The sequence below is a fragment of the Sceloporus occidentalis genome, unplaced genomic scaffold, assembly GCF_023333645.1.
Source record: "Sceloporus occidentalis isolate IW3139 unplaced genomic scaffold, rSceOcc1.0.p SCAF_11, whole genome shotgun sequence".
In the NCBI taxonomy this organism is placed as follows: domain Eukaryota; kingdom Metazoa; phylum Chordata; class Lepidosauria; order Squamata; family Phrynosomatidae; genus Sceloporus; species Sceloporus occidentalis.
Window position 1 is genome coordinate 2,813,901 of NW_028316991.1, and position 24,134 is coordinate 2,838,034.

The 24,134-nt window shown below is 38.2% G+C and overlaps 1 protein-coding gene across 1 annotated transcript in view; it reads left to right on the top strand.

Moving 5' to 3' along the window:
* LOC149305435 (sodium/potassium-transporting ATPase subunit beta-1-interacting protein 3) overlaps positions 1-24,134 on the top strand; it is a 180,854-nt gene that overhangs the window by 118,551 nt on the left and 38,169 nt on the right. Inside the window, exon 4 of the mRNA XM_089477506.1 lies at positions 13,211-13,408. Coding sequence (XP_089333632.1) covers positions 13,211-13,408 — 198 coding nt within the window. The remainder of the gene's footprint in view (positions 1-13,210; positions 13,409-24,134) is intronic.

Here is a 24,134-nt window from a genome sequence, read left to right on the forward strand (position 1 = left end):
TTTAAGATGTATTATATGTATGTCATATAATATAACATAGTAGCACACAGTAAATCTGAGATTAAGTCTGATGCCTCATCTCAGTCTAGGGTACTGATATTTGCTAATAACAATATATATATATATATAGTTAATGTATTCAGAACATCCATGTGCAAAACATCCATCTTGCCAGTACTGATGCTTAAAACATCTTTGTGTAGTTAACCCACTCAATGTTGGAGTGCAAAACAGAAGATTGTGTGGGATCATGGATGTAATACAGGGCTCTGGGGCTTTTTGCTTTTTGATTTTGTAAACCATGATTCCATCAGCGCTTAATTTAATATAAAAGCAGATCTTTTTAAGGCTTTTCTTTTCCAACGTAAAAATTATTCTCAAGTAGCTTATGGGTTGTTAATATGATATAAATTTTGATATCAATATCATTTTTCTACTTCTGGTGGTAGGGATAAATGCAATCAGGGCCCATTTTACAGTATTGCATGGATTTTATCATTTTTCAAAAAAAAAAAAATTAAGCAACAAATTTTGTTTCCTGCCCTTACATTTTGGACAAAATTTGGGTGCTTTTATAAATTCAGAAACAAAAACACTTTTTGCTCTCTGCTCCCCAGTCTTGTCGTTCCCCCTGCACCCTACCCCTGCCTTGTATATCCCTCACCTGCTTACTTACCTTATGTAGCTGCTTTTCTTATCTACACTGATTTTTGACAAATGCAGGGACCATGCTGACAGGGAGTGGGAAGGAGGGGAGTTAGTATGCAAGGCAGGGTACTGCTGAATAGAAAGCACAGGAGAAGGAGGAGGGGTGTAGTGCAATAGAAGTTTCTCTAAATATTATTATAAGCCTTGTTTGTCTGTAGTGGTAAATTAATGCACAGCTTTACTTACAGACGCTGAGATGGTTTATTGCTATTTGCATGTTAATTATGGTCCTTGTGAGGTTTTTACTTTTATTTAATATAATAAAGTTATACTTAATGTACTTAGGATGACTTGGTGATATGTGGAACAGCTTCCCACTAGAAGTAACTTGTGGTCCACAGAACCCCTGAGATCTTTATATTTCACAACTTTGCACATTTGTAATATAAGTTGGTACTTTGCTTTAGATTTTAAAAGCTATTGCTAAAAATTAAATTTTATAGTGATCTGAGATAGGATTTTTTTAATGTCTGGCATTTCAAAACAGAAGCCCTTTTTTCTTTTGCAGTAGGTAACCTTTTGCACCCTGACCTTGATTGTTCCCTGTGGTGTTTGCATTTGCTAATACTTAAAAAGCAGTGCCTACTAGATTGATTGGGCTCTGAATGCTTAACACATGTACCCACTTTGAACCTTAACCACATTTTCTTAGAATGTTGCCAAAAATGCTAATCATAACTTGTTTAAGTCTGTATGACTCCAGATAAAGCAACTTTTTGTAATTACTGACCACTGTTTCAGAAAATGTGTGACTGGGAGAGAAAACTCATCTATAGCAGGCAAACGAATGAACGTATTTAATGAAATTTCAGGGGTTTTGCAATTTGTTTCATCAGGGATCGCCCTTGTTCTTGAAGATTCGTACACATGTATGAAACAGTCAATTTTTTATACGAATCCAAATGCACAAGTCTCGTATTTTTTTACTTATATATTTTTTTGCTTTAATATTTGTCCCTTTTTGTTATTGTTTAGTTTTTTCGTTGGGAATTGTCCCACCTTTAGTTAGAGAGATCCACTTTGGTATCTCTCTTGTATCTTCTGAATGCTTGTGATGTCATGGTGACATATAACATTATTTTTTTTCTTTTATAATTACCGTATTGGCTCGGATATAGGCCGCCCCCGTATATAGGCCGCACCCTAAAAGTTTGGTGCTTTTTTAAAGAAAAAGTTTTTCTTTAAAAAAGCACCAAAAAAACATGCTGCCACTCTGTCTCCCCCCCGAGATATGCTGCCACTCTGTCTCCCCCCCCGAGATATGCTGCCACTCTGTCTCTCCCCCCGAGATATGCTGCCACTGTCCTCCTCCCCCCTCGAGATATGCTGCCACTGCCCCCCCGAGATATGCTGCCACTGTCCTCCTCCCCCCTCGAGATATGCTGCCACTGTCCTCCTCCCCCCCCCGAGATATGCTGCCACTCTGCCCCCCCCCCCCCGACTTACCAGAGGAGACTCCCGGGTGTCTTGCGGGGCCGGCGGGGGACATCTACGCAATACGCGTATACAACTTCCGGTGCCGGCACATCCGCTGAGTGCCGGCACCGGAAGTTGTATAAGCGTATTGCGTAGATGTCCCCCGCCGGCCCCACAAGACACCCGGGAGTCTGCTCTGGTAAGTCTTGGGGGCAGAGGTAAAACGCATCGTGCGGACGGTCACCGGCTGCGGCGATGCGGGGTAAACAACCTCCGCAGCCGGTGACCATCCGTACGATGCGCTTAGACAACCTCCCGTGCCGGCCCCCCCACCGTGGAAAGTGCTGGAAGGGGAGGCTGTCTGAGCGTATCGGGGAGTAGGATGCAGGTCCCCTGCACCGCTGCGGGGGATCTGTATCCTAACCCCGCTGCCTGCCCGGCGCCCGGGACTGCATGTCCCGGGCGTCGGGCGCTAGACCCCGAATATAGGCCGCACCCCCACTTTAAAGACTTTAAAGACTTAAAGTGGGGGGAAAAAGTGCGGCCTATATTCGAGCCAATACGGTATTTTGGAAGAGTGGGAAATTAACTGCTGCTTCAAAAATCCTGAACTTACTAATACATCCTAAGTAATCAAGAGACATAAATGGGTTAAAGGTTACAGGACATGTTTATTATGTTTGTTTTCTTGTTTTTTAGCAGAATATTCTTTTTTTTATTTTATACATACATTTTAATACATTTTATATTCATACAGAGAGAAAGGAGCAAATGCACATGAGGAAATTCTACATTTGAAGGAGGAACAATGTAAACATTTAAAGGTACCACTCAGCTATCATGTGCACTAAATTGCATATAATGGCTGAAGTGTCCCTTCCATTGAGTTTTTGTTGAAGGGGTCTATTATTATGTTTTTGTGTTATGTGCTAATACTAATTTTTAGCATTTATTTTTTTTACACATTTTACATGTTATTTTGCAACAAATATCTGCTGACCATTAAGTAAAATATATTGGTACAACTGGAAAAAATATCAGCAAATTAAGATTGAACATTACTTCTTTCCATGTTGCCACATTCCCTCATAATGGTTAATAAAAACACATCTTAAAAGTACTTCTAGTTTCTAAGACTTGTACAAGATTTTCTCTGTGGCAAAAATCAATGTGAATCCTTTGGAGAGTCAAAGCTCTCATAGGTCATTACATTTGACAGCCTTTGCTTTTATGGCAATGGGATTAACCCTAGTTAAACACACTTTTGCAAGGCAGTTCAAATTCCATCTACTCAACAGTTTCTAATGAGTGAATAACGAAAACTAATCAGATTTAAAGCACTAAAGCCTTTGACTTTGTATTAGTACAGGAAGATATTTTACTGTTACAAACTACAAACACACTTTTATTTCAAAACATTTTTATTATTTTCCATAGTATGCAGTTGTCGTGGTTATACAATTGGATACGGTGACGACCAATAAATGTAAAACATTACAACTGTGTGCCATGTCCTATCTTTTCTTATGATACAATGCAATAATTCTCCCAAAGCAAGTGAACTGACCCTCAAGTTTAATTAGGTAAACCCTTGTGATATGGAGGGCCTTGAGGTTTTAACTATCAATATTATATGAATATAAAAAGAGATGAAAAATGGACTGCATACTGTATCTGTAAAGCATAGAGTACATTGTATTTAAAAGATAAATCAAGAAAACAGAAACAAAATGTTAACCAAGTAAAACCTGAGTATCCTATGTTCCCTTTATAGTTAACATCATACTTTTTGTCTCAGAGAAAAGAAAGTATAGACCAATAAGACCGCACCCCACCCATTGTCATGTCACTCCAGTCCAGTCGAAGTGTAGGAAATCTAAAATATGTATTATGGGTTGTTGGGTATTAAAATAGCTGTGTTGTAATGTAATAATTACAGGCTGTACTATGAGGTATATTAAAAGATGGTATTCACTAAAACCCGCAATTCAACATCTAAGGAGTTAATATAATTCCCCCAAAATGTAAAAATGGTTATTTTTTCTTTAGCTAGTGTAGCCTCCACCCAATCTATGCAGAGCAAATGATATAATTTGGATTTAACTATAGTGAGAGTTGGTGGTCTCATCCAGCATTGCACGATATTTTTCATATGAATCAGCCTCGTAGATACCTGGTCCCATGGTTGTTTTATGCTAACTTTGGGGTTAGTGTGAAGTTAGCAATTTTATTTATAGTGAGATGCATACGAATTTGTGACCAAAAGGTTTAAGTACACAGACATTGCCAAAAACAGTGAACGAAATCTGCGTTAGGAGATGCACATTTGGGGCAGCGATCATTCTCCCTCACACCCAATCTAAACATTCTGTCAGGTGTTAAGTATGCATCATGTACCGTTTTATAGAACATCTCTGTGTAGGAGGCCATTGGAAGCATGTTGCCCCATCGCAAGACAGCCTTACAGATGTCAATTTTGTCAAGTTCATGTAGAAAGGTTGACCAACGCTCCAATCCCCCACATGATCCATTGAGGTGCATGAAGCGTTGATAATTTATATAGGGAAATAATATAGTGAGTTCCACCTCTATTTTATCAAAATCATTATTCCAGTGTGTTTGTGTAAAATGTTTAGAAACAGAGGTAATATAACTCTGGAGTTGAAGGTACCACGGTATATTCAGGCCTTGAAATGTATCTCTGCACTGGTGTAAGCACAGCATTGAGAGATACGTGCAGTCTACAAATTAGTATATAGATGTAAGACCCATGTCGCTTTGTCCTCCTCAAAAGCAGGGTTGCTCAATAATGGTCGATATAGAGTATACCGCCACTGCAATTTGAGGGTGACTCGATACTCTTCTTCCATGCGTTATTGGTAGGGAGAAGCAGGGTATTGTTGTTGACTGCATCAGGAAGCAAATCATATGGCATGTGAAGAAGCGCTGGCATGGAAGAATACCACCAAACACACTTTTAAGGATTATAGTCCCCATGAATTGCACCGTTATGCTGGCTGAAAATGATGGGTGTTAAAGTCCCTTTAAACAACCTTTACTTTCTATTTTTTAAAACATATAAAATATATTTATTTTTATAAAATAACTTGTATCTTGATTTTTTATTTATTTATTTATTTAATTTTAACTTTTTTTACTGGGGCACCATGCTGGCTTGTCGATCTCGCAACAGGTCAGCTGGCAGAATGCTTCGACTTCAAATCCCCTTCCCTACAGCATCTGTTGCGATGCAAGCAGCCATACTGGCGTCCCCGAGTACCTATGTGGTACTCAAAGGGTTCATAAAGTGCACATTTTGCATGGGCTCTAGAACATCTTAGTGCAGTTTGCTTTTAATTGAAGTTACTCAAATCTGTCTCATTTTCTTACTCTCCTACTTGCTTCTATTGAGCATGTGCAGAACAGCATGTCAACTCAACTCGCTGACATGACTCATCTACCAGTTTTCCGTGGGTTTGAAATTTCTTATTTTTGAAATTCATGTCTTGTATTACATGTATTTAACATTGAGTGCAGCAGCTGCACAGTAATAAATGCTGTCTACTGGGTACCATGCCTCAAGACATCATATTGCAAATAAGTTGAAAGAAAAAATCCCATATGGGCATGAAAAGTACTTTACCTGATCTACAAAAAAGTGCAGCCTCTTGGACAAAACGCGTCAGAAGTAACCACCACTCTGCTGAGGGATATTTGTTCTGTGTTATTTGGTGTAATCTTCTACTTTTTATTTAATTTATTAATAAAAGTAACTTTTTATACCTACGGATGGTCCAGCTAACTGACATTTTTTACATGAGTATTTTTCTTTCGATTTATTTGTATTACTCATAACTGAAGTGGTGCACAAAACTACGCTTTTGCAATCACAACTGACATCCATCAGCTTAGCGGCCCATTCATTGTATAACATAGTACATGGTTCTGCGAACCAAGAGTACATGTTGTACATTCATGTGAAATAATGGATAAATGCACATGCTAGAGTGCCTCATATCTCCTTTGTTATGTGGAAATTGCACTAAAGCAATATAAAAATACCACGTAAAGAATAATATTTTACCTATATTATATAGGTATAATTTGTGTAAACTGCATAAAACTTTGTTAGGTATTTGGCTCCATTGTGAGCTTTTTGCCACATTAATATTAGGTATTTCAACCATTTTTTATTTTCTTCTGTAATGAGAATGTTAGACGATTCCTTTGCCGCAAAGTCAAAATAGTTTGAAAGAAGGGCTACTAAAACTGATACTTTGGTTAATCAGGGATGGCCTGGGGGGCAGCGGGGCCTGAGCCGGTCCAAAATTGCTCATAAAGGGACGATCTGACGGGGAGTAGGCCACTTGTGAAGGTAGGAAAACAGTTGGGTCATGTAACGTGAGGTTCAAGGTAAGGGAGTGATTGAAAGAAAGAAAGAGAGAGGAAGAGATAGTGTATATGTGAGTACCGTATATTCCGGCGTATAAGACGACTTTTTAACCCAAGAAAATCTTCTCAAAAGTCGGGGGTCATCTTATACACCGGGTACTAAAACTTACCAAGCCGGAGATTCCCCACGAAGCCACGAATCTCTAGGGGAGGGCCGAGCGGAGAAGCCGCCTCTCCTCGGCCGGTCTTCAGGTCCGCACCGAGGTAGGTGCAAGATCGTGATCTCCCCAACTAGCCCTGATCAGCGGGTGCCCGATGAGCAGGGCTGGTTGGGGAGATCACGACCTCCCTCTAACTAGCCCAACATTAGGGAGCTCGAGGTCTGGCACTTCAGACCTTGGCTTCCCTGCTCCCTAATCAGTACAAGCCGGCTATTGATGCCGAGCGCGGGGATGACGTCATGTCCCGGCGCTCGGCATCAATTGCCGGCGCGTAGTAAACAGAGGTCTGAAATGACAGACCTCACACTCCCACAACTGGATGGAAGAAAGAAGATGAGAAAGGTAAGAGGTGGGGAGAAAGGGGTGTGAGTGCAGTGTATGTGTATATATGTTGGTGTGAGATGGTCAGTGTATGTGTATGGTCAGGTGTGTGTAAGAGCAGTGTAGGTATTTGTGTGTTTGTAAGCTGGTGTTTATATATATATATATATATGTGTGTGTGTGTGTGTGTAAAGGCAGGGGTGTGTGGTGAGTGCAGTGTATAAATGTGTATGTATGGACAGGTGTATGTTAGTATGTGTCAGAAACAGGGATGGAGCGTAGCGCAGATTTGATAAGCGAGGTGTTTTAATGAGCAACCAATAATAAACACAGTCCCAACGAAAGAAACCCGGTAGTGTAGTTAATTAAACAGTGCCACGGACAAAGGCATTCGGTGTAGATTCATAAACTAAATCACAGTTCCAGTACAAAGGGCAAAGGCAAGTAGCGTAGTCAAAAGCAGTTCCAAGGTCAAAGGCAGGCGGCGTAGGTTCATAAACGAGGTCACAGTTCCAGTATAAAGGGCAAAGGCAAATAGCGTAGTCAAAAGCAGTTCCAAGGTCACAGGCAGGCAGTGTAGGTTCAGAAACAAGGTATTAGAGCAGAGGTCAAAGTCCAGGAAATCAAGCAAATACTCACAGCGCATCCAGAAGCAAAAACAACAACAACCAGATACTGGGCTGGAGGTGAGGTTGATCTTTTAACCCCTTAATGACAATTGCCGGTCCTGGCACGGCACGGAAAAGCATGTGCTTTACGACAATTGACGTGCCAGGACCGGCACGTCTTTAAACGGGTGCAGAAAGCGATCTACTATCGCTTTCTGCACCCAAAAAGCGTTGCTGAATGCCTCGACCTCGAGGCATTCAGCAACGCCGCGATCGGCACGAAGGGGCCATCTCTGGCCCCTCCACGGGGCGTCAACATCCGCCATACTTTGTATGGCGGCGGACGCCCGTTTTAAAAGCGTTTAGGAGGCGATCGACGATCGCCTCCTAAACTTAAATGGTGTCGCTGGAATGCCTCGATCAGGAGGCATCCAGCGACACCAAACACTAACCTTTTGATGGGCTGTGACCGCTCCGGAGAGCGGTCACAGCCGCAGCTGCCGGCAATCTTCGCCATCAAGGAAGATGGCCGCCGTCCTGTAACAGGAACCACAAATTTTAAAAGTTCGCTAGATGGTCCAGACCATCTAGAGAACTTTGGCTCCACTTGCAGGTTGAATACAGGTACTGCATTCACCATGCAAGTCAATGGAGCCCAGCTTTCTAATCACAGTGTGATTAGTAAAAATAAATTAAAAAATAAAATAAAATTAATAATAATTAGAAAAAAATAGTAAAAAAACAGTAAAATGTAAAAATCATTTCCCACTGATGTCACTATCAGGGGAACCTCCAAGTTGAAAAAAAATGTTAAATTTTTTTTTAAAAAAAATAATAAAAAAAATATATATATATATATAAAAAATATATTTTTGTGAGCAAGTCCTAAAATTAGCATATTAGCTTAAAACAATTCTCGCATGGAAAGAGTTAAAATACTGGCATATTAAATGCCCGTGGGGTGTCTACTTTTAAAAAATGTATGATTTGATGGGGTAAATTGAATGGGCCAGGTTCAACAACGTCCCAATTAACACGGGGGGAAGGATGGCCACACATCTAATTTCCAATTAGAAAAATGCACACGTACCAAATGTGGCCTTTTAGTTCCCCCAAAAAATGACACACCCATGCATGTGGGGTATCACTGCACTCAGGAGATGTTGCTGAACACATTATGGGGTGTCGTGTGACAGCGGCATATACCAGGAGCTGTAAATTCATACATAAAGTAGGTGTGTGTGGGAAAAATACACACACAAAAATATTACTGCAAACTTTGAAAAAATGCTGGTGGTAAAATATGTGCATGCAAAGAGTTAAAATACCAGCATTTAAAATACCCTGTGGTGTCTAGTTTTGAAAAATATATGGTTTTGTTGGGCACACTGAAATGGCCCGGCTCAAAGATGTACCAAATAGGGCATGGGCAGTGGATCTCAAATGCCAAAGTTCAACATTGAAAAAAGCGCATGCCCCAAATGTGGCCCTTTTGCCCCAAAACAGCCAGGCAAAATCATTCATGTGAGGTATCGCTGTACTCAGGAGATGTTGCTGAACACATATTGGGGTGTTTTGTGATAGTGACATATACGAGAACATTTTAATTCATACCTGAATTAAAATGTGTGTGGAAAACCAAATGCAAAAAAATGACTACCACAAAGTTTGACAAAGACTGGTGGTAGATATGGTGCATGGAAAGAGTTAAAATACTAGCATTTGAAATACCCTGGGGTGTCTAGTTTTCAAAAATATATGGGTTTATTGGGCACACTGAAATGGCCCGGCTCAAAGATGTACCAAATAGGGCATGGGCAGTGGTCCCCAAATGCCAAAGTTCAACATTGAAAAATGCGCATGCCCCAAATGTGGCCCTTTTGCCCCCAAACAGCCAGGCAAAATCATTCATGTGGGGTATCGCTGCGCTCAGGAGATGTTGCTGAACACATATTGGGGTGTTTTGTGATAGTGACATAAACTAGAACATTTTAATTCATACCTGAAGTAAAATGTGTATGACAAAACAAATGCAAAAAAATGACTACCATAAAGTTTGACAAAGACTGGTGGTAGATATGGTGCATGGAAAGAGTTAAAATACTAGCATTTGGAATACCCTGGGCTGTCTAGTTTTCAAAAATATATGACTTGATGGGGTAAATTGCATTGGCCGGGTTCAAAGATACCCGAAATGGCACATGGGGGGAAGAATTACCAGATTTGGAAAAAATGGCTTTGAAATAGCAAAACGCTACCTGTACTTATTGCCCCATAATGGGTAGAAAAAAGCAAAAAAACATAAAAACATTGGGTATTTCTAAACTCAGGACAAATAGTAGAATCTATTTAGCAGGTTTTTTCATTACCTTTTATAGATGAGTAAAAGATTTTTCAACTAAAAGTTAGAAACAGTCATTTTTTTCTAAATTTTTCACCATATTTTATAATTTTTTTAATAGTAAATAATATGATACAATCAAAACAATGTCATCTAAAGAAAGCCCTTCTTGTCCTGAAAAAAACAATATCTAATGTGTGTGGGTTCAGTAAACGGGAAAGAAGAAAATTACAGCTAAACACAAGCAGCGCAGAAATGTTAAAAAGGCCATTGTCACAAAGGGTACAAAAAGTAAAATCAGCCTTTGTCTCGAAGGGGTTAAAGCCTGATGAGGCCAGGTGAGAGAGGCGGGGTTCAGTCCAGAACAGAACTAGTTGATGACAGTGAGTTTAAGTCCAGCCGGGCCTCTTAAAGGGGCGGCCACACCTTGCGGTCTGTGGGACTCTAGGTGATGCCTGACAGTATGTGTAGATATGTATATATATATATATAATATATATATATATATATATATATATATATAATGTATGTGTGTGTGTGTAAGGGCAGTGTATGTATGTATATGTCTGTATAACAACCAGCCAATCACCGGTAAGGTACATCGCTTGCCGTGATTGGCTGGTTGTTGTATACTGGGTAGAGGGGTAGTCTTATACGGCGAGTATAGCCCAAACTCTATATTTTACCTGGAAAAGTTGGGGGTCGTCTTATACGCCGGAATATACGGTATATATGTATGTGTGTGTTAGCATGCACTTGTATGCGTGTTAACTGACTATGAGTAAGTATGTCATAATTAGTGTGAGTGTATATTTTAGCGTGAGTGTGTAAGTTTGTGTAAACGTGTGCCAAAAAGTGTCAGCCCTTGCCTATATTACTTATTGTTTACCTATTTTAATCTATTTTGGAAGCACCATGGTTCCCCTTTATCAACTAAATATTAACATATTAAGTGATTTGTGTGGTATATGTTTATATATAACATTTATAAATCAAGAGCTAACTTTTTCACAGACTTAAATACATTTATTTCTGCAGTTTTTTGAGGGCCTTCCTATCTTTTGTTGTAATATTACAAAACTGTATGACAACTGACAGCAAGAGAAGAAGACCTCCTAGCAGACCAAATATTGCATGTTATGGTTGGCAGGATAAAACGAAAAAAGGAAAATGAAAAATCTCTTTAGGACAGTTTCCAGACATAAAAAAAATCTGAAATCCAAAAGTCTGTTATGAGAACTGTGCAACCTGCTGTAAAAAGAGAAGATGTTTGCCTTTGGCATCAGATGACAAGCAATCAAATGCCTCCAAGAAAAAGGCTAATGCAGGTCTGAGTATCCACATTTCAGTAACCACAAAGCAAATGTTACCTGAATACTCAGCAAATGCCACCTCTGATCTTCTCACACTAGCCTGTTTGCGTATGAATAATGAATACTATAGTTGTTTCAATGTATCTGCAGTGCCAATACCAATTTGCTAATAAAAAGCAGGTTTACAGAACAAGAAAAATAAAAGGTTTTAAATATGTTGGTGCCACCCACCATATTACATTATGATGCATTGCATTCCCTAAAAGTAGCAATGTTGATATTAGCATATTTAAGTAATGGCTTGCAGCTTGGCTTTATGCAATATCACAAAACTTGTTTTTTTAATAGATGGCAAACTCAAAGAAGAAATAAATAACATTTTTCAAGTATGCTCAATTTAGAGTAGCTGACAGATACTTGGTAAGTGCCTAAGCTAAAACTCTGTACTTAATTCCTTTGGAATAAGCACTGGGGAGATGGCATGCCCCTTTTAAACTACCCACACTAGGTTATCTTATGTCTTGTTAGTTATATGTAATATTAACTGTTATGCCACATTATGAGGTTCATTGCTTCCATTTCCCATTAACTTTCGTGTAGATTTCTCTCCGATAAATTCCTGTAAATGATAATAAATTCATGCAGTAATAGATTTTTTGATGGCATCTTACCATCTTTTACAGAGGTTTCCAAGAAGTTAAAAAGGAGCCAAGCTTTGGCTTGTATGCCAAATTGATTTTTGAAGCCTGCAGTTATTGATTTGTGGTGTAGCTTTTATCAGCACGCAGAATGCTAGTGATTCTATTTTGCGAAATAAGACATTAGAGGTCAAGTAAGAGTGGCAAATATTTAATTTAGTGTCTCAAACATCTTCGTTCAACCTTTAAAGACATAAGCATACCTCATTGGAAAAGTGCTTCTTAATATATTATTATGAAATATAACTAAGTATGATGTAATAAATATTAACAATAGTAACTAGCATTTTTGCATACTTAACCTTCCCTTGACAGATGTAGCTTCAACTCACGGGCCATGCTCGGTTCAGTTACCCAATTAAATATAACACCAACACACAAGTTTGAAAAGGTCACCAGTCATTGTCCGGTAAAACCTGAAATAATAAACATAGATGTGTTTTGTGGTTATCCAGTGACTGTCCCCTGGAAATGAGTATATTTGGTCACCCTAGGATATATGTTGTTCTATGAATGTAACATCAAGTTCTAATTTTTAGAAAGGAGGGGCACAGATTTGCCCCAAAAAATTAGGTGGTGCCTAAAGAGAATAAAAGGGATCTAAAGGCGATGTGTTTTTATGGTTGCTTGAATAGAGATACATCCCTGGTGTTTTGGATTATCTCACTCTATCTCATCAGCCGATGCTTAGCATTGTTCATAGGGATCTAATAACATAAACATAAAATAAAGTGGTTAACAGAAATTTATAAAAAGAATGGAGAGTTTCATTATGACAGTTTGTACAGGTGGATTAACTAAGTAGAAGTTGTATACAGTATTTATATATAATGAACATGATCTTATCTTATATCTTAACATAAAAAGTTACAGGTAACTAAATGTTTTAAAGATTTATAAGGGGTTCCATAGTTATGAAGATATGAAGTAGAAAAAAGTGATTATGCTTATTCATTTTCATCAACACTTAGTATAATTATAGTCATGGGAATAACACAAGCTGTTTTGCAGCATCTTGACCTTTACAACATTCATGGTCACTGTCAAATAAAGTAATCAATGTCCAAGCTGTGTCCAAAAGTTATTAAATCTGCCTAGATGATACTAGCCTTAATATTCTATCACTCAATATATATAGGTATGCAATGGAATGTTGTAATCAATATTGAGTTTCTTTAAATCTTCTTTGCAGGATACAGATCTCATGACATTTAACATCTCCATCCATCGTTCATGGTGGAGAGAACATGGACCGGGTTGTGTACGGAAAGTTGTGCCACCTCCAGCAAGCAGGACCCTTGGAGACCACTCATTTATCTCAGTGACAAATTGTATGATTGAGTTTCAGTACTTGGAAGTCATCCACAGTGCTGTCCAAATACTGCTTTCAGTAAGTTAATTTCTGCTAAAATGCTCCTGTATAAAATATATATATATATATATATATATATATATATATATATATATTTGTCACATGAACACATTGATGCATTGACCAAAAGATGTATGAATCTGCTTTAGGAAATGGCTTGCCCAAATGACAGCAGACATTTTCACTTCCCACCCTAGTGTTTCTCATGCTGCAGCTTTGAAGCAGAAGGGACATTTGCATAAAGTCTTCTTGAAAGAGCTTTGGATAATATGAGACTTTGAAGTGTGAGAATCTGTAAGGTTAAAAATGTATTTTATTGATTTTAATAGTTTTATCATAGGGGTGGGTTCCATCACTTTTACCTACTTTTACCAGGGAGGTACCCACCTCGAACAAATAGACTGCAGTCACATTTACTTATAGCACATACCAATAGACTATTTGTTTAGAAAGCAGAGTGAGGAATGCGAAACCTGGAACATGCAAAAACAGGAAAGTGACAGATGTCTTCTTAATATGATAATGAAGTTATAGTGAATATTTGCATTTGAAGTAGAAGGTAAGATCTTGTGCCTCAAAGGTTGTCATAAACTGGTGTAGGTGATGAAGGCAGGAATGCAGAAATTAGTATATACTAGAACTATTTGTGTTCATCTTCATGTGCATCTTCGGGGGAAAAAATAATTTTTCATATTCTACGAATATTTGCTCATTCCTGTGTTTATTTATATACGTTCTTCATATTAATTTTTTACTTTGTTTTCTTAAGTCTTCCTTATTATAGTAGGGTTAATAGGGGAATCCGTAGGATCATGCCAAAATTAAAAGGTCCGTAAGAGCAACTCTATTGGTCGCCAGCAGGAGGCTCGTCTGGCATCAACCAATGAAGAGCAGCTGCCCTTTTCCATTCATTCTTTAATGTGAACGGGAAAGGCATCTGCTCTTCATTGAGAAGGGAGTTTTCCCATTTACACTAAAGAATGAATGGAAAATGGCACCAAAGCCAGGATTTAAAGGTCCGTAAGAGTGACTCTATTGGTCACCTGCAGGGTGCTCATCTGGCATCAACTAATGAAAAGCAGCTGCCCTTTTCCATTCATTCTTTAATGTGAATGGGAAAGGCATCTGCTCTTCATTGGTTGATGCCAAACGAGCCCCCTGCCAGCGACCAATAGAGTCGCTCTTATGGACCTTTAAATCCTGGCACGATCCTACAGATTCCTGTATTTACCCCTCCTATACTACTGAAGACTTAAGATAGGTTAGAGGCAACGACTTGGAAGGGACCAGGGAGATTAGCTAGTAGATATTTAGGTATTTTGTCTTAACTAATAGGCTAGCTTAGTATATATACAAAGACAAACACGAAGAAACAAAGATTCTTTGTGTTGTGTGTCTTCGTATTTGTGTACGTTCATTCGTTATTCAGTTTAAACCATGAAAACGCAACATTCATGTTCGTTTTTATGTTCTCCCAAATACTAATGCACAAGACTAGTACATACACTCATCAGCCATAACATTATGACCACTGACAGACGAAGTGAATAATAATAATAGTGGATGCGATATGTTAGGCAGCAAGTGAACATTTTGTTCTCAAAGTTTATGTGTTAGAAGCAGGAAAAATGGCCAAGGGTAAGGATCTGAGCGACAAGGTCCTATTTGTGATGGCTATACAAATGAGTCAGAACATCTCCAAAACTGAAGCTCTTGTGGGGTGTTTCCGGTCTGCAGTGCTCAGTATCAAAAGTGGTCCAAGAAAAGAAAAGTGGTGAACCGGCAACACTGTCATGGGTGGCCAAGGCTCATTGATGCACGTAGGGGGGAAGGCTGACCAGTGTGGTCAAAGCAACAGACGAACTACTGTAGCCCACATTGCTGAAAAAGTTAATGCTGGTTTTGATAGAAAGGTGTCAGAACACACAGTACAGTTTGTTGTGCATGGGGCTGAGTAGCTGCAGACCAGTAAGGGTGCCCATGCTGGCCCCGTCCACTGCCGAACAAGCCTACGATAGACACGCGAGCATAAGAAGTGGACCGTGGAAGAAGGTAGCCTGGTCTGATGAATCACGTTTTCTTTTACATCACATGGATGACTGTGTGCGTCACTTACCTGGAGAACACATGGCATTAGGATGCGTCCATGGAGGCCCCCCTCGCAACTAACAGGACTCAATGGGTCTGCTGCTAAAGTCTTGGTGCCAAATACCACAGCATACCTTCAGAGGTCTAATAGAGTCCATGCTTCGATGGGACATGGCTGTTTTAGTGGTAAAAGGGGACCTACACAATATTAAGCAGGTGGTCATAATGTTATGTCTGATCGATGTGTGTATTTCTTTAGAAATGACAGTCCTGTTTATTACAAGGCCTGGCAAACAACATATAAAACAAACAAAAGAAAAGCCTTGCTCTCTCTGAGCACTAACATTTGTAACTGACTATAGTTGGACGTTTTACCAGCTGCCAACAAAACAAAATAAAGCACAGACCATTTTCTTTGTAAGGAATAGTCCTTCCTCACTGAATCCCTCACAAGGAAACTTTGTAGCAGCCTCCTACTGTTCATTGCCAACAGGCGATTACCTACCTGGGTGATCCAGAACACCTGGACTGGACTCCCCACCTGCTGTAAGTAAACTATGGAATGGAGCACACGCCCACCCTTCTCTCCAAAATGCTCCACCCCAGGGCCCCAAACTAAATAACATAATTTCCTTTATTCTGACTGTAATTTAACATTCCCCCTGGGGTTATCAAACAACCTATTGTACTGCAGTAAACCACCATGTCCTGCTCCCTGTCATAATATATATATATTAATATTGACTTAAGTCTGATGTGATGCTCGTCAGGGAGGGGTACATATTTTAAGGTAAGCTCATGACAGAATTAGGAATTGTAATAATGGAGACACATTACATGTTCAGAATAACAAAATATACTTGAAAAATAAAGTTAAGGTGAAGACAGGGTTTTGTGAGATTTGAATACACGATATTGATTTGGGAGGAGGGGTTATCAAATACTATTGATTAGTGTCCACACATTGCCTCTTAAGATCTGGGGAACATTAGCCACTATAGTACCCATGAACATCGAAGACAATGTCTGACCTGTAATATTACTTCTGAGGAGAAACAATTGGTTTGTTATTTAAAAGGGTTGATACATCACTAACAACACATGCTTTTAGTTCAGACAGTAGAATGAGTCTTCTGCATCTTCCTCAAATTTGGCTGAAAGACCACATTTTACATCATCAAATATAAGGTATATTATGTGGAAAATCACAGACACATGAAACCGCTATAACCTACCATCTGTATAAACTGGAAAACAAACTTTAATCTAACAGCTTCGTGCAATTGATTAAACATGCAAATGGATTCTAAAAAAAATGTTGGTTTTAGTTTATACTGGTCTTACTGTGGAATTGCTCATAAAATATTGTTCCCTTTATTGTGCTGACATATGTCTACCAGACAAAATATTTTTCAATTAACTTACTCTCCCAAGTTTAAGAGCACCCTGGAGTGTTCTTGATGAAACAAAGCTACCATATTCTCCAATAAATGTACTTGAAATTCACCACTCAGCAGTTTTGAAATGGAAATAACAGAGTTTTTTCTTTGATATAATATATATTGAACACGGTGTCATAAGCAAATAAAGATAGAAGTAAAATAATTATGCAGTAGTATTTCCATTTATATGCTTAGCTAATACAATCAGTACATAATCTGTTTTACACAAACAGTAACAGCCCATAATTAACCTATTAATATCAAAGGACTTTGTGGGTGTAAGAATAGGCATGATAAAGAATTTGCTGTGGTATTTCCGTAACAGAGTACAACCAGTATAGAACTAGGAATACGGATTCCCCTCTATGGACAGATGATACCATGGAAGACCTACTTCTAACCCCATTAAATATTCATAAATGAAGTTAATTCATAAATTGAAAGAAAAAGACCCAAAAGAAGCTGACATAATATCACACTCTACCACCCCAATACTATATTGTGATTCAAATAGTCCATCTGTTATTTTGGATAAGGAACAGAAATGGACCACCTACCTCAAAATGGAGAATACAGGAGAGTAAAATTTAAAAGTTTATCTTCCCATAAAAAAGGATATTCTTTAATATAATAATTTGTACTTCAATGTGCTGAGCTAGTACTGCGGAATATGGTGGGAGGGTCTGCTCCGACGAAACAAGCATTGGTTATTCTACAAGATATATTTTTTTAAAGATTGTCTTTTCTTCATTTATTAAGCAAAGGGTTCTTTATATATCACCGTCCAATGTGTTCTCGGAGCCGCTTAGCTCAAACATGGAGTTTTTTCCTAACACAAATTGGCCTTCTAATTAGTTTAATGCTTAACATATAGCACATTCAGTGACTGTAAACATGTTTCAAGGTAATTGCAAGGATATGAGATTAATTCTTAAGATGTAACCCGCACCTCTACTGCCTAATTAATTTTCTGAGGGTGTCTAGTTCGGGTTTAATTTGTAATGTGTTAAGGTGAAGCTGAAATCATCCAACAGTCTCAAGTACTCTTAAAAGTGATATCACTGAACAATGTTATTTTCTGATGTAAAGCCAGGCCCACTCAGCAACTTGCACACAGACAAAACGAGAATAGCGCTGATTGTAGATTTCAAAATGCTTTTGAAAATAGTCAAAAACAAAAGTGCATATGATACCACAAGTTTTTGCTTACCTGTCTCAACTTCTCAGAAAAAAAGAACATCTGACTTTTAAAAACTGCAACATAAAGCATTTAAGTCTAAACAATCTTATGCTATTTAATTATTTTCTTACATAAAATATTGGTAAAAACCAAAATGTACACATATCTCATGATTCTAAAATGTTCTTACGTGAGTATTACCTTTATACAATTCCTAAGATGGGAAGATTTCTAACAGAACGGGACTCCTCTCCCCTTAAACTAATCTAAAAATACAAAGCTAAAAATAAGATAATCTTAATTATGAACTAATAAGCAAATTTGGCAAAGATGATACCTTTATTGGCTAACTGACATACAATGGATTGCAAGCTTGGTCTCTTCTTCTGGCATATTCCATTAATACACTAAAGGCCTCCAGTACCTTTATGTATTGCTTTCAGCAGTGAAATCCTCCTTCGCCCATAAATGCCTTATTGGTTTTGTATGAGCCAAATAATAGGTGTTGAAACATCACTCCTGGTCGGTCTTTAGCTGTGTCGATATCTTGCATGGTGTTTTTTATACAATTTCCACTAACCTTCAAAGGCTTTTTTGATCCATTTGCCCCTTGCCACCACATCTCAGGAGGTTCTTAATATCACTGCAAACTGTTGAAACAGAGATGCCAAGATAGTATTATCTTTGGTGATAATAGCATTTCTGATGCTCGCAGACATCTCTCTGGTCTTCACTATTGTGAAAAGGGAAAATGGAATAAAAGTAGCCTAAGTATTAAAGCAATCATTGATTGGTTAATTCAAGCCACGTGAGAACAATTTCATAGCAATAACAGTATAGTTCTTCTACGTTTGTCTGCTTGCATACTAATAAACTGATTAGTTCAGTACTTACTACTTAGATAGGCAGTTAGAAGGGCAGTTGTCCAAGAAAGAACAGACCAAAACCTAAACGAAAAATCGTTCTAGGTCTATTTGCACAAGTCTACTTAATTGAATTAATTTTGCACATTTTGGAAGGCATTTGAAAGATGCTTTTCTACAAAAAAGAAAGATGATCGTGGAACAACAGGTATAATCATAATTCCGTTTGTGTTTTACTGTAATGATCATGCTGGAGCATTGAGGCCAACAGAGTTCTGACACTTTTGCTACTGCATGAATAGTACATTTTCACGGTTCGAATGGTTGTGCATCAAGAATATATACTTGCCATTGTGATTGTTTGTTCATGTGTAAAGAATGACTTCCAGCTCAGACCGTTTCGGTTGTTATTGCTGATTATTGTACTTCTCATTGATAGAATTTGTGAAACAGAGAGGAATAATATTATTTCATCATTATCTTGTCTCTCTGATATAATTCCCTTCCTCGATATGCTTCAAAATGCTTAGTGACTGCTTAGAGACTGTATGTTTTGCTGTATTACTGTGTAAGCTGCATCTGGTATAGTATTTCTTAGACAGCTGCTCACTACACTGTGAAAAAACTATATTATTTTATAGAGCATGTTTACAAAAGTGGGAAAGACCAGTTACAAGCATTGGTACACAGGGTCTGTAGACAGTATAGAAATTGAGACTGTTCAAAAATAAATTTCAAATTTACAGTGCAAGTTACTAAAATCTAATGGTTATATATATATATTATATATCTACAGCTCAAGCATATGCTCGAGAGAGAAGCACTTGGCATCTAATTTCTGTGCTTGCAATATTACTTTTCACAAAAATCATTAACAGTTGGCAAATTTCTACCATCAACAAAAATTCACATACTGACACAATTTTACAACTACATAATTAAAAAATGCAACATTCTTTCCTGAGTAACCCATTCTTTTCTTAATATATGACCACAAGTATGTGGATGTTGGGCCATCACACCTATATGATCTTGTTGGACATTCTATTCAAAAATCATAGTCATTAATATGGAGTTGGCTCCTCTTTACAGCTATAACGGACTCCACTGTACTGGGAAGGCTTTCCCAAGATTTTGGAGCATGTCTGTGGGAATTTGTGCCCACTGAACCAAAAGACCATTTGTGAGGTAAGGCAGTGTTGGACAAGAAGCCCCTTCTGGATCTGTTCCCCTCTCAGTTGGTGTTCCCCAACGGTCAGTTATAGCACCCCTTTTATTGTTTTTTCAGTATCACCTGTATGCCAATATGTCAGGACCTACACTCACCTCTGCCACGGGGACCAGTGGGCTAAGGTCCCTCGACATCCTGGAATGGTCCCTTGACATGCACCAGCTGTGAGAAGAAGTCAGTGAGTCTCCTTCTCCTGTGCTTTGCAGCAAGCACTACGCACACATGTACATATACTGGCAGTATTTTGCTCTTAAAGGGGCCGCATCCCAGTTCTGGTAGTAGGAGTGCCTCCTGGGGTTCTGGGGCAGTATTTAGGGCCCTGGATTCCTCAATTAGTTGCTCAGTTGTTCTAGTGTTCTTATTGGAACTCAGCATTTTGTCGTCCCAATCCTCAATCCTACAGTATCCTAAGTCATGCACCACTTCCTGGCTTCCATTTTCCCTGTTCCCTTCTCATTTTTGGCTGCTATTCTAGTTCTGACACAATATTGTTCATCTGTCTCATTTGTACATCTGCTCTGTGGTACTTCGCCTAGTTTTATATACCCGCTGCTGACCCAGGCTCGTTCACTGCTCTATCTGTTACTGACCCAAGCTTGTCTCTTTACCTCGCTTACTTGGTGCTGTTACTGGCTGGGTGTTCTGACCATGCATTCACATCTGCTGAACATTGTTATCTTCAGCCTGACTGTGCCATCCATCTCCAGCTCAGTTTCCAGCTTCCTGGGGTCCTACATCTCATCCCTGTCTGTACTTCCTGGCTACTTTGTGGGTATTCACAGGATAGTGCCTTGTCAGGTTCCATCGATCAAACCAAGATAGGCTTTCTGTTTCTAAAACGTAATATCTTCAAAATTAAGCTTATTGTATTCCTTTCCTCTAGCGCTACCATCCCTTCCATAATTTCACTCAACTTCATTGGTACTGTCTTCACCCCTTTCCCAGATGCTCATTGTCTTAGTGTCACCATATTATAAGTCACCCGTCACATCAATTTTTTTACATTTTTTTTTTTAAAAGATTGACCCCATTCACCACTTAATAGCAGATGCAATGAATGTTCTTGTTTATGCACTCATTACCTCCCGTCTCGACTACTGCAACTCTGTCTTAGCTGCTCTACCTCTTATCCCTTACAATCCGTCTCACTACAAACACAACTCCCTTCTGAAAGTGTCTTTACTGGTTCCCTGTACACTTTAGGATTCATTGTGGTTCCCCTACCAAAATCTCCTCACTTATTTCCAAATACCCTCCTACCTGACATTTCTGCTTGCCTAATGATCATAGTCTGCCCTTTGTTTCGAACTCTACCTCTCATGCATGTATACAGGACTTCTCAGGGGCTGCCCCATTCTCTATAATGCCCTCATTTGCCTTACTTTTTATATCTGTAAGTACAAATTAATACGGTCTACTTGTTATATCCTATTTACCCGTTGTACAGCCCTTTACAATATGATGGTGCTATATAACTCAACAAATAGTAATAAAAATGCATTAAAAGGATCAATAAAGAACGAGCCTACCATTTATAGAGGAGGTTAAAGGAGAAATGGACTAAAGCTGAGACACTGTATGGAAAGGAGATGATTTGATTGTATTAAGGGTCATATGGAGATCTCAGGTGAATGAGTGATTTTTTTAAGAACGCAGGTAGTGGATATAAAAAGCATAGATTGTATGGCTCTCTGAACAATTGTGAAGGTACACTATAGGTGATATCCTGGAAACATGAGCATGAAGAAGTGGACACCTCAAAGCCTTCTATTGTATAAAATGAAACATTAATTAAAAAAGGAAAGCTAAGGTTAATATTCAAGCAAAATTTAATTTACTCTTTCCAAGCAGCAGGTGGTATTATATCCGTTCTACAAAAGTAATGTGATATACTTCGCTTAAATATCCCAGTCTGTGAATTTTGATATTTTTCATGGACTTAACCATGTATCTTAGTTTTTTTCCTCAACCACATGGGGCTTTAATTTATTAAGATTACATCTTTGTAGGTATTTCTACATTTCCATTTACATACTCCCAGTATTCTGCATAGTCAGAATACTATAATTATATTCCAAGTTAGTCTGATCTAATTCTTCTTGAAAGGCAGTGCTATTGGCTATACCATTTCATTTTAGCTACTAGTATAATGGAATAATGGTATAATAAGGGGAAATATTCAAAATATATTTAAAATTTTCCTCCTTGTTTGTTGTTTTATATATATATATATATATATATATATATATATATATATATACACACACCCATATATTGGGGCAAAGACTGCTCTAGGATGGGGGTTTAAGTGTAATGAGACTGAGAGGGTGTAATTTACTGAGAGGTTGGTAGATAAATGGAACATAAGAAGTGTTGGGGCTAATACTGTAAAGGAATACAGTAAAGGAATTTGAACATACATGGGATAGACATAAAGCTATCCTGAATTTAAGATGAAACTAAGGGCTGAGTAAAGCCTTAGTCTTCTCATAAGAAAAATAGACAGAGTAGATCAGCCAAACATTTCTTATCTGCTGTAAAATTCTATGTTTCTATATTCTATGGAACAGAAGTTACCCACACCTTTGCACTTATGCACCATCCTGTTTGCAGATGCGTTGGGTCTTAAGTTCTAACTCAACTACCACTTGCATAATTGAAACATGCATCAACTTAAATGAGTAATTTGAATGTGAATGACAAGTATTCTGGGTTAGTACACCTAGCCCAAGGGCACCAGTTCATAACTGGGGAGGTTTAAGTGAGGCGGCAGCTCCTCTTCCACATAGCTGAGGGTAGATCACTCTATTGAGCAAAAGGGTTCCCCTTTGCACATGCACAGACGTAGGTCATCACCTAGTCAAGATATACCTCTGAGTGGAGTGGGAGTATTTTATTAAACCTTGGGGGTTATGTTTCCCTGATTCACAGTCCCTAGTGTCCGACTCTAGGGACTGTGAATCAGGGAAACATAACCCCCAAGGTTTAATAAAATACTCCCACTCCACTCAGAGGTATATCTTGACTAAACCAGTGAAGGAATGCAAAAAGATCAAACAAGTTGCTCTCCTACCTGACCTTGGAAAAAATATTTCTGTGTTAAATCTTGGTAAGAGTTTTCTTTGATTGTCAGGCGAAGTAATAAAAAATGCAATATTGGCCAAAAACTAATAATGCACCGTAGCTTTAAAAATAGTACTGTTTTTTTAATTCAATAAAGTGCAGAAATTGGATTTCAACATTTCAACTAAGTAAAAAGATATGATTTATAACTTTCAGGTTTATTACCCAGGCATTAGTCTCAAGACTATGTTACAGATTCAGAAAGGCAGACAGCATATACTGTATATTATAATACATCTACAATATCTATACAATAATATAATACATCTCTAATACAATAATTGTTTTAGTTCTTTAAGATAAGTGTAAAGCTTTTTATATAATTTGATGATATTTTTGTAGTTTACTTCCAGAGTTAAAAGTCTAAACCCTATATGAGTAAATTATATTCCTCAAGAATCTGTTTTAATATTATCGTATTACCCACTGAGTATGATTGGTAGTTTATGAATTATTGTTGTATAAATAATTTGCATTAAAATTGACTTCAATTCTGTGAAAGGGTCTACAAAATGCCATAGTTTAGAGAGGTAACGTTCACCATAACACCTTTGTTTCTGCATATTATTTTGTTTTATGCCTGCAGTAAATAGTTTTGTAGCCACTATTATATAAAATATTCCTGAATAATTCAATTTTTCTCATGTTAATGTGAAATGAACTAGTATGAGAGAAAAAAAAAACAGAAAGATGCAGTAAGAGGCAAAAAGACATGTAGAAAGGCAACCATGCATGGAGAGGGAGAGATACAAATATGCATACTAAGAGGTACACAGAGCCAGATTTTAAGTTAGTAAACCAAATTGGGCTTAAACTG